General features: G+C 34.2%; 1 protein-coding gene across 1 annotated transcript in view; it reads right to left on the reverse strand.

Annotated features, from left to right (window-relative positions):
* Nucleotides 1-11353, reverse strand: part of LOC115874382 (H(+)/Cl(-) exchange transporter 7) — a 56831-nt gene extending 45478 nt beyond the window's left edge. Inside the window, exons 1-5 of the mRNA XM_030889529.1 lie at nucleotides 11131-11353; nucleotides 10965-11075; nucleotides 10736-10897; nucleotides 7334-7532; nucleotides 6982-7235 (exon numbers count right to left, since the gene is read on the reverse strand). Of these exons, the coding sequence (XP_030745389.1) occupies nucleotides 6982-7235; nucleotides 7334-7532; nucleotides 10736-10897; nucleotides 10965-11030 (681 nt within the window). The 5' untranslated portion in view covers nucleotides 11031-11075; nucleotides 11131-11353. The remainder of the gene's footprint in view (nucleotides 1-6981; nucleotides 7236-7333; nucleotides 7533-10735; nucleotides 10898-10964; nucleotides 11076-11130) is intronic.
* Between the last annotated feature and the right edge of the window lie 421 nt (nucleotides 11354-11774).

Here is an 11774-nt window from a genome sequence, read left to right on the forward strand (position 1 = left end):
AGGATTTTCGTTCGATCACCAGAGAAATATCTTAAATATTGGAAATGAAGAGTTCATGTTATCTCCAGACGAGGGACCAGGAATAATGGATGTAAGATCAGCGGAAACTGTGGTGATACCTGGTAATACCGAGAAGATCGTATTCGGTAAAGTGGAGAAAATCGCGGGGTGCTGTGTTGGGCTGGTACAAAGTGGCGACAAGAAACAAGATAGGTACTTGGTAGGAAAGTCATTGGTGAACACGGACAAGAATATACCGATCAGAATTGCGAATGTTTTCCCGAATTGTGTCAAGATTCAAAAAGGTGACAAGATAGCCATCTGCGAACCTGTAAGAAGTGTTACCCGATGTGATGAAGTGTCGTCAGCTGTTACACAAATGGCATCCAAAGAAACACTAATACGTCTAGAACAGCCATGGGATCACCTAACATCTGAGGAGAAACAGAAGGCTAAGCAGTTCCTGCGAAAGCATGGTAGTATTTTGAGAAGAACAACAGTGGAAGAACGGATTTTGTGAAGCACCGGATTAATACTGGTCATGCTCAGCCGATTCGACAACGTCCTAGAAGGGTGCCCCTTTCCAAACAACAAGAAATGGAGACAATGGTAGATAAGATGCTAGAAGATGGAGTTATCGAAGAATCATCGAGTCCATGGTCATCTCCTGTTGTTTTGGTGACGAAGAAAGATGGTAGTACACGATTCTGCGTGGACTATCGGAAGCTCAATGACGTCACTAAGAAGGACAGCTACCCACTGCCACGTATAGACGACACGTTAACCACACTGGCAGGTTCGTGCTGGTTCTCCACTCTCGACTTAAAGAGTGGATACTGGCAAGTTGGTCTGGACGAGGAAGACAAAGAAAAGACGGCTTTTTCTACAGGAAACGGACTATACCAATTCAAGGTCATGCCGTTTGGATTATGCAATGCTCCAGCCACTTTCGAACGTCTCATGGAGGTGGTGTTAAGAGGATTAACTTGGAAAACGTGCTTGGTTTACCTCGACGATGTATTGGTTATGGGAAGAACTTTTGAGGAGCATTTGCGAATTTAGAAGAAGTCTTCGGCCGCATAAGGAATGCGCACCTGTACTTGAACCCGAAGAAGTGTAGCTTATTCCAGCGACAAGTGGAATTCTTGGGTCATGTAGTTTCAGCAGACGGAATTTACACCGATCAGAAGAAAATCGCTGCAATCAAGGTTGGCCTAAACCTCGCGACAAACATGAACTTAGAAGTTTTCTGGGTTTATGCACCTATTACAGAAGATTTGTCAAGGGATTTGCCAATATAGCTGCACCCTTACATAGACTTACAGGTGATGAAGTCGGCTACGAATGGAACACCGATTGTGATGTAGCCTTTGGAAGACTTAAGGCGGCTTTATGTTCAAGTCCTATTCTAGCCTACCCGCAACAACAAGGGAGGTATATCCTGGATACCGACGCCAGCAATATCGGCATAGGTGCAGTGCTATCACAAGTGCAAGATGGCGAAGAACGAGTGATAGAATATTACAGTCGAGTTCTATCCAAACCAGAAAGGAATTACTGCGTTACCCGGAAGGAGCTGCTAGCAATTGTGAAGGCAGTTGATCATTTTCATAAATATCTGTACGGCCAAGAATTTTTAATTAGGACAGATCATGCGGCTCTCAAGTGGCTTATGGAGATGAAACAACCTGAAGGTCAAATAGCACGATGGCTCGAGAAGCTCCAACAGTATCACTTTACCATCCAACATCGTGCTGGAAAAATGCATGGTAACGCAGACGGTTTATCCAGAAGACCCTGTCAAACCGATTGTAAGCACTGCTGTAAAACGGAACAACGTGAAGGCACTGTCATGATAAGGAGTTTTAAACTTGGAACCGATGAACAGTGGACGACGACACAATTGAGGAAAGATCAAATGGAAGATCCAGACATCGGAGCAATACTACGGCTCAAGGAAGGTAACGGCGAGAGACCACCTGGCAGGATATTGCGGACAGAGGGCTCGTTTTCAAAGCTCTCTGGGCTCAGTGGAATTCACTGGTTATTGAGAATGGATTGTTAAAGCGCACATGGGAAAGTGCGGATGGCAGCACAGTAACAACTCAGTTACTGGTACCAAGGAAGAAAGTTACCCAGGTATTGGAAGAAATTCACGGTGGTAAAACTGGAGCCCATCTTGGGGTAAACAAGACCTTGAGCAAGCTGAGAGATCGCTTTTACTGGGTGGATTATTGCGAAGATGTCAAGAAATGGTGTCGACAATGTAAAATTTGTGCAGCCAGCCAAGGACCAAGCACTCGATCTAGGGGAAAAATGAAACAATATAACGTTGGACTGCCATTCGAAAGAATCGCTGTTGACATTGCAGGCCCATTCCCTGAAACGCACAAGGGCAACAAGTACGTTTTAGTGGCGATGGATTATTTCAGTAAATGGCCAGAAGTTTTTGCCATTCCAAACCAAGAAGCATCGACTGTAGCTGAAGTATTAGTCATAATGTCTTCAGTAGATTTGGAATTCCTTTAGAGCTTCACACTGACCAAGGAAGGAACTTCGAGTCAAGACTGTTCCAGAAGATGTGTGATCTGCTTGGTATTCACAAGACTAGGACAACAGCTTTACATCCGCAGTCTGATGGGATGGTCGAGAGATTCAATAAGACCATTGAAGAACATCTCTCGAAAATGGTGGATGAACATCAAAGAGATTGGGATCAGCATATACCACTATTCCTAATGGCATATAGAAGTGCAGTTCACAACACCACCGGACTTTCACCATCGAAGATTTTATTTGGTCGAGAATTACGGTTGCCTTGTGACTTGGTGTTCGGATCACCAGACGACAGCACCACGAACGTAGAGGACTACGCGGATGAACTGAAGGAAAGGTTATTGGGAATTCATAAGGCCGTGAGAAGTAAGATTACGCTAGCCAGTGACCGGATGAAAGCTCGTTACGACCTCAGAGCTAATTCTACGGGATTTCAACAGGACGATATGGTATGGTTATATAACCCACAGCGCAAGAAAGGGAGGTCCCCAAAGTTAACTCCAGCATGGGAAGGTCCTTATACAGTCATCAAGAGGATAAATGATGTTGTGTACCGGATTCAACGCAGCCCTAGAAGTAAGATGAAAGTAGTTCATCTGGATCGATTGAGAGATACCAGACAGGAAACCTTGATCGGGACGATCAAATTTGAAAAAGGGCAATGTCAAAGGTGTATTACTGGTTGCATAACTGCATACTGCTAAAAAATCGCAACGTGGAAGGAACCTGGCGCATTCGCCAGAAAAAGTAAAGAAAATTATAGAATTCTTTAGAAAAATCTAGAAACAACCGCCAGAGTATATAAACCCCCTTGCTTTGACAGTTGGAAGTTTAAAAGTTTGAAGTCTGAAGAAGTCTAAGTCTGAAGTTTGAAAATACCGCGAAATACCGTTAGAGTAATAGTAGTTGCATAAGTTGTGTTGTAAATAGTATAAGTTGTGTGTACAGAGTGAAACAAATAAATTCGTTAAGTATTTTATCGTGAGTTTAAATAGTGGACCCACGGAATCCGTAACAATATAAGTGCTGTTTTGTAAAATTTTCAGCTTTCAAAAATAACGAAAAACTGAGAATAAAAAGTTTTTATTTAGATATTACATATCGATACTCAGCGGCGGATACAGTACAGTACCCCCCCCTTCGCTCTAAAACAGTAAATTGGATTAAATATTAGGCTTTTGGATTAAAAATTGCGTCCTAAAAAGCAAATTCTATATTACTTTTAATTTGGACCCCCCTAAAATAAATTCCTATATACACCCCTGTTGATACTGCAATAACCCTTCACTTTTTATTTTATATACAGGGTTGTTCACCACATACGACACGAAGTATTGCAGCTAAACGATTAAATTTTTACAAATTGTAAGTTTTGGGTTCGTTGAAGGACTATTAGTGCTACAATTTAAGAACATTTTTACAGAGTGTCCCAAATAAGTAAAAAATATTATAGTTGTATTTTTTTAAATGGAACACCCTGTATATTATTCTATTTTTAGATTCTACGATTGAAATGAAGGTAAATTTGATTAAGGTTTATCACACTTAAACCTTAGCGTTTTTGAAATATTTTCAATTTTGTAAAATTGCAGTAAAAAATCTAAGGCTTCATTTCTCCATGGGTATCAAAGTTTTTAATACTAAATATTTACTGAAGATTATTTATTGATCAGATATTGTGTTGCAATAATAAAAATTATATCATCTTATACAGAGTGTCCAAAAATTTATATTAAATAATTACTAGCTTTAAACGACAATAACTTGTTTAATTTAAATGGAACACCCTGTATATTTTATGTGAATCACATGCACAATTTAGTTGTCTATCAAATTGTGTTATACCATTATTTACCTATCTCTTCAAGTTTTCGTAGAAAATACATTTTCTTAATTTAGACCTCATTTATCACTATACCCATGGAATATTGACGTTTTAGATTTTTTTAAAGCAACATACGTACAAAATATACAGGTAGTAGAAATAATAATATTGCAAGCCTATTTTTTTACAATATACCAATTAAATATACCATCATTTTTCCGCCCAAAAATTAGTTAATTGCATTACTGAATTGTTTTAATTAATAAATTATTCTAAATAAATGTGGATTTGACTCAGAAATCAATATAATAACAATTTATTAAAATGAACGTTATAAATAAGTATTTGTCAAAAAATTAAATAAAATTTATAAGGTGTTACTTTTTACCACACTGTCTAATACACATACAAAATTCAGTTTTTTAGTATTTGGAACAATTATTATTAATCAACGTAAACAGTCAATTAATGTAGTTTGAATCACAAAACACATACACAAGAAGAAGTGCGAGCGCCTTGCTAAATATTGGAAAGTGAAATTGACGTTTAAATTTGACACTGTTGACAAGTCTACTGCTACTAGCGCCCCCAATTTCGCTTGTAGGAACTACGGACTAAATTGTCACGCATGGCGGGAAATTTAAAAATAAAAAAATTTATTTCTTCATTTATTTTTAATTATGACATACACAAAAACACAAAAAATACACCATTTTTTAAAAATATGTTTAATATCAATATCAAATATACAACAGAAATTAATTTCACCACAATAAATTAATAAAATTAAAAGAATAATGTTACAAGTAGATCAAGAGACAAAATTAATTATAACAAAACTGAAAAAAATGGCGTCATAGATGGCTTAGAAATAAAAGATATATCATAATTTTGAAAGTAAAATTATATGGGAAATGTCTTCGATCATCATTTTTAAGCCAACTGGACGATTATTTCAAACATACAAGCTGAGTTCGTTCATAGTGCTCTGAGAAATCTAGATAAACAAAGAATAATAAATTAAAAGTATTCCAGGGGAAAAGAGAGGAAAAACCTGTATCGTCTCTGATATCTGTCAGGGTATTGTTGAAAGTGTCATCTTTTTGCTCGAAGTTTTCAGGTCGATCAAAAAGATGACATTTACAACAATACTTTGCTGTAACTTTCACAAATATCAGAGAGAGTACATACAGGTATTGCCTCTCTTTTCCTCTGGGATGCTTTATATCTGTTGTTCTTTGTTTATCTATATTTCTCAGAGCATAATGCCGAACACGACTACAGTATATAATAATTTCAATATCCGAAGTGGAAAGAAAAAAGATCACCTTTCTGTTTTGTACTATGGTCCCTTTCTTCCGATGGCTCATCTCGTTGATATTTAGGAAGGATAAATAGGAAGGAAAATATAAAATTCAATTTGATTTGATGATCCTTTTCTGTCACCTAAAATCAGGAGAACGACAATGAGCATGTTAAGATGAAAAAAAAATTATCAACACTTACCTACACGTTAGTCCGAGGAGTTTTATTAAAACCTATATATTTGCCTAAATAATTTATGTATTAAATTTGCAAAGCAAAATGCAGCGTGTAAACAAAAGAAATAAAATGGCGACAAGTCAACGTCAACGACCCGACAAGGAGAAAAGTGGTGTTCGAATAACAAATTATGGGTCACCAAAAATTGTTTTTGTCTCCTTTCAACGCACACTTTAGAAAGAAAAAGAGATGAACTGGAATATTGAAAGAACGTCAAGGCTTTATCTGTCACTCTTGTCAATAATTTATCGGTAAGGAAGATTCCTAGAAAATCGCTTGTAGTCAAGTTTTCAACCATTGCCAGTTCTCCCATAAGAAGTGTCATCCACCTGGTTTGAATACTGGGATCATATTAATTGGTCCTCTTTAACAAAAAATATTTAAACAGTTTTTTTTTTAATTTATTTTAATAAAATAAGCGAACTATATCGACAATATTAGTATCTGGTACCCTTTGAAAATTTGTTACATCTTTAAAAATAATCTAAAATGTCAATATTCCATGGGCATAGTGATAAATGATGTCTAAATTATAAGAAAATGCATTTTCTACAAAAACTTGAAGAGATAGGTAAAAGATGGTATAATACAATTTGATAGACAGTTAAATTGTGCATCTGATTCTCGTAAAATATACAGGATGTTCCATTTAAATTTAAGAAGTTAAAAGCGTTTAAAGCTAGTAATTATTTTATATAAATTTTTAGACACTCTGTATGAGGTAGTATTATTTTTATTATTGCAACGCAATAACTGATCAATAAATAAACTTCAGCAAAATATTTAGTATTAAAAACTTTGATAACTTTGGAGAAATGAAGCCTTAAAATTTTTACTAGGTAGTAAAGGTAGTATTTTGTTTATTATGGCAACACAATATCTGATCAATAAATAAACTTCAGTAAATATTTAGTATTTTATTTTTGTTCTTGTTTGGGGCTGTTCTTAGCAACCGCTATAGCAGCGCCCTACAACGTATGCGCTCCAAAACAATTATAAGTTTTGGCGGCAAGCCGAGCATTCCAATCTAAACTTGTTTCCTTTATCTATGTAATTACCTTTCCTCCTGCCAATCCCCCAACAACTGAGCATATAACACCTACACTCTTGACAAACAGTGTTCTTATTCTTACAACTCTGGGTACTTTTACACCATTTAGATAGCATTTCACTTGAGGGATACCACTACCAGCAGCAATTGGTTCAACATATGCTACTAAAATTGATCCTATTAAAACTGGTATAACATTATAAAGTGCCCAAAGAAAATACGGTATATACAACTTTCCCTGGGTGACATACTGATCCACACCTGTTTAACAACTGTTAAGAAAAATTAACAATTTTTTATAGTTTTCAAATATAGAATTTATTGAAGTCTGGAATACATTAATATAAACAAAAGGATACTTTTACTTAATTTGGCATATTTGATTTCACTTAATTCTTCAATTAAAATATCAATAATACAGGCTAGAAGAGCAGTAAACATTCCTATAAGTAAAAAAATAAACCATCTTGCTATATTTTTCTTTACAATAAATCGGTATCCTTTTTTTCTATCTTCATCTAGTAGTAGATGGTTTTCACAAGTATCATAATCTAAACTCTTAAAAGAAAAATAAGGGTGGATAAACGTTATATTCAAACATGTAACATATGTTACATATATAATATGTAACAAACTCTTTGCATTTTTCTCTCTCCAACTTACAAAATCGACATAACGATTCACTCCTAGACATGTAAAAAGCCCAAGACTCTTTCTTGCCAACCCTGTATGTACCATACCATCAAAACTGATTTATAAATATATTCTGTTATCATACAAAGCCCACTTGCTTATAGATTTTTGAACATATATGCATATAATTATGTATAATATATTAATTTAAATACAGCAGTGGCGGCTCGTGACTCGTGTGACTGGGTAGGCGACAAAATTTTAGTTCCGTCTATTTGCCCCCCCCCCCCTAATTTACATAATACCCTAGCCCAGTTTGTAAATATACGTTATATCTGGGTTAAAAACATAGCTCAAAAATATTTAGGACAAAACTAAAGCAAAAATAACAGCATTCAACGTAATGACATAATGATTGACATAATGTACAAGTATATTTTTTATTAATCTATTTTATCTATTATTTTTTTTATCTATTACTATGGAGTCACTATGGAGTACATCATAGAATTTTATTTTATTTTTATTTATTTACGCAAACTTAAAAATTGATAGTATTGAGAGAAAGAATAATCATGTTTTATATATTAAATTGATGAGTAGGTCTCTTAATAAAGAAAAGTTATTTATTATTATATCAGTAAAATCATCAGATTGTTGAAGAGCTGTGAAAAGATTTTTTTAGATTGAAAGTAAGACAAGTGGCGATAAACGTTTATTTTTCATGGAATCTTTACTGTAAATTTTAATGCATTTCAAACATGAAAAATGTCTCTCAATCCAATTACTTGTAAATGGTGTAGTAACAAACAAAACAAACAATTTGAAAGCCTCTACAAATATATTTCCAGGATTATTCTCCTTAAATTATTTTATGCTCGAAATTATCATATGCGTTGGAAGTTGGAAATGTATCAATATAACAAGTTTCTTAAATTAGATGTTAAATGCGTTGGAATTGTTTTATAGGATTCTTTAAATTTCGGATCCGCAAGAGATAAATAAAAATAATTTAGACATACGAGTACCTATCTGCAAACCTTATTTCTAAATGTATAACAATGTTATCTAATATTCCATAAAATAAAATTCGGAAAGACATTTCACTTAGCCGCTTTTATTAACATATCGAATTGAAATAGTACAGAGACTTTTCTGTAATATCTGTGGTATCGTCTTTTTGCACCGAATAAAATAACGCGCTTTTTTATTTCGGATTCTTTTATTTCTGTGGCGTGTTCTGAAATACAACCGGTTATATCATTTTTAATAATTTCGGACAAGCCAGAAAAATGTTTCCAATTTGCTTTAAAAGTTTTTTGAATTTTCATATAAAAGTTTTAACTGCTACGTATAATGAATGATATGAAATATCCCCTTAACGAAATATGATATATCTCCTTATGAAATATCCGGAATATCCCCTTAACATCTAAGCCTACCGAGCCTCCACGACTTCATGCGAAGGCGACCGGAGATTTCGCCTAAGCCCCGCCTTAATATGATACAACTCACGATGAGTTAAGCTACATTCTAAATCAATTCGCTGGCCGAGTCGTACTTTGGCACGCAAGCTTATCTTATGTACTTCGTGTACTCATTCACAACAAAATTCGACGCCAGAGTGCAAGTTGAAGTTGGATTGAAAGCTTTGATTGCAAACTTCCACTTCAGCACGGAATTTTCGTTTGACAATTATGACAAATTTGACATTTAAATTTTAATAATTATTTTGTTTGTGTCGTTGTTACAAGCCATTTTCCTGTGAAAAGTAAATAATTATTAAAAAGGTGTCCGACCCATATTAATGGCGAGAAAAAGTTTTGGGTGCTTGAGACACATTTTAGAAAAAAATCATCAATAAATGACGTTTTTGTTTCCATTTTTCTAAACATAAAAACTTGGAAAACTTAATTAACAACTGTCCCGGATTTTGACTCTTCCAAAATCAAAACCAACAACTAACTTAAAAAATGTCAGGAGAACGTTTAAACACGCATGCGCAAAATTCGAATTGAAATTTGTTGTGAATGGTTAATTTCGTGCCGACTTTAACGTCGAAGTGCCACTCGGCCAGCGAATTGATTTCGAATGTAGCTTTAGATAGAGACAGAAGACTGCCGTACGTCGTGCATCGACTCTGATAGTAGGCGATGTAGAAATCGCCGAACAAAGGCACTTCAACGGCCAAAATTATTTTGTTTTCTCGCAGCGGCAGCGGCATAGTCAGCGGTCAGCGTATGCCAGCGGTAGTGAATATGTTAATATACAAGACCAAAAATATTAAAATAATATTGATTATTAAAACACACTTCCGTGTATTAACAGTATTTTTATGTATTGGCAACATTAATAGTAAATAATGTAATATAATAAATCGCTTAAATTCTGCCAAAATCTTAGGGTAGGCGCCGCTTACCTTGCCTACTTGGAAAACTTACCTTGCCTACCCTGACGAACCGCCACTGAAATACAGTATGATCAAAATAAGTTTTATGATAAAGAATCAAGAGTGCTTTACATTTTTGCATTGTAACATAAACATTTCTTATAGGAAACTATACAAGATAATCGAAAAATTTTACATGTAAAATTATATGGACAATGTAGTTGATGTTCAAATTGGTTGAACATTGGATGTTGGAATTTTAAAAAATTAATTTTATTATCGATTATCAATGATCATATAATATAAATTAAATTTAACATGGTAATGTTAAAATAAATACCGTATGATGAAAAAAAAAACGGCGTCCAGTTGGCTTGGAAATTACGATCAATGACATTCCCCATATAATTTTACAAACAAAATAATAGCCATCTTCATTTCCAATTTCCAAGCTACCTCTCACGCCGTTTTTTTTTCGATTGTATGGTATAAACTAGTAATAAAATATAGGAAACTAACTTTTAATTTAAAGTCTTACATTTTTAAGAATCAATATTACATAGGTCATAGGTGCTGTTAGCCCTTAATGGAATTTACTAATTTACTGAGAATGCATAATACCTAATTTTTAAGCATTGAAAATTATATATTATTAAAAGTTTAAGATGTTTTTTAAGCATGCCGAGTAATATTTATGTATTACTGTTTGCTGTATTAAGCATTAATAATAATTTTTCACCTCATATTTTGCAGAGAGTATGTTGAGCGAACCTATATCGACCTTTTCATTATTTACTTCTACTCTTCTACGAGCAGAAGAGAGAAGAGTGGTTTCTTCATTACTTGCTATTACAGAATCATCTGTATCTTCATAATTTACACTGCTTGTTGACGGTAAATTCTATACAATACAAAACATAATTGTTAAGAGAAGATAGGATATATTAATAATTTAATTATGGTATTACCTGAAACCTAGTTGGTCTTTGATGCTCAGTTTCATCTGTGTATACCGAATTAATGCTTTCTGGCATAGTAGATTAAGAAAATCAGTTCAACAGATTCACTATAATTCACCACTAAAACAAAGATGATATAAATATTTCGTATTCTATTTCACCTCCTAGATTCTACTTTAAAATTATCACTTAATTCATATTGTTCTGTTTGATAAAATTAATATTCCTTGTTATTCATAAATTATAGAAGTCTTGCATTATTAGACAAACGTTCTAGACAATAAAAACCTTGTCTGCGACATAGATAAAAACAAAAACAATAAATCTAATCATGTAATGAAATTGAGGTTATGGGTGGTTTGGTTTTCGAAGGGTTTTCGCTTGTTTTCGTAAATTGATTCACGGATTCTGATAGGTCTGATCTTTGGTCTGATTCGTGCAGTGAAGCAGTGTTGCCACTACCAAAATTTTATTTTCGGTAGACTAACTTCAAAATTTGGTAGAAATCGGTATATAGATTGGATATTTAACACGTATTTTATTTAGAAATTTTGTACAAATTGCACTACAAAATTATTTTTTAATATCTATGACATAAAAATAATCCATAGAATCAAAATCTGTAGAAAATATAGTCTTTTCGGTAGATTGATAGATGGACTGCCAAATCGGCAGATCTACCGAAAAATGGGATGAAGTGGCATCAGTGCAGTGAAGTGATTTCGTGATTAGTTTATGATTATTGATTAGTCACAAGTCATTAGACTTTGAAACAATGAAATTGGGCTTTCCCCTCTAAAATGGAGTGAAGTGCGGGTA

Source organism: Sitophilus oryzae, unplaced genomic scaffold (assembly GCF_002938485.1).
Source record: "Sitophilus oryzae breed Bouriz unplaced genomic scaffold, Soryzae_2.0 scaffold_1274_pilon_pilon, whole genome shotgun sequence".
In the NCBI taxonomy this organism is placed as follows: Eukaryota; Metazoa; Arthropoda; class Insecta; order Coleoptera; family Curculionidae; genus Sitophilus; species Sitophilus oryzae.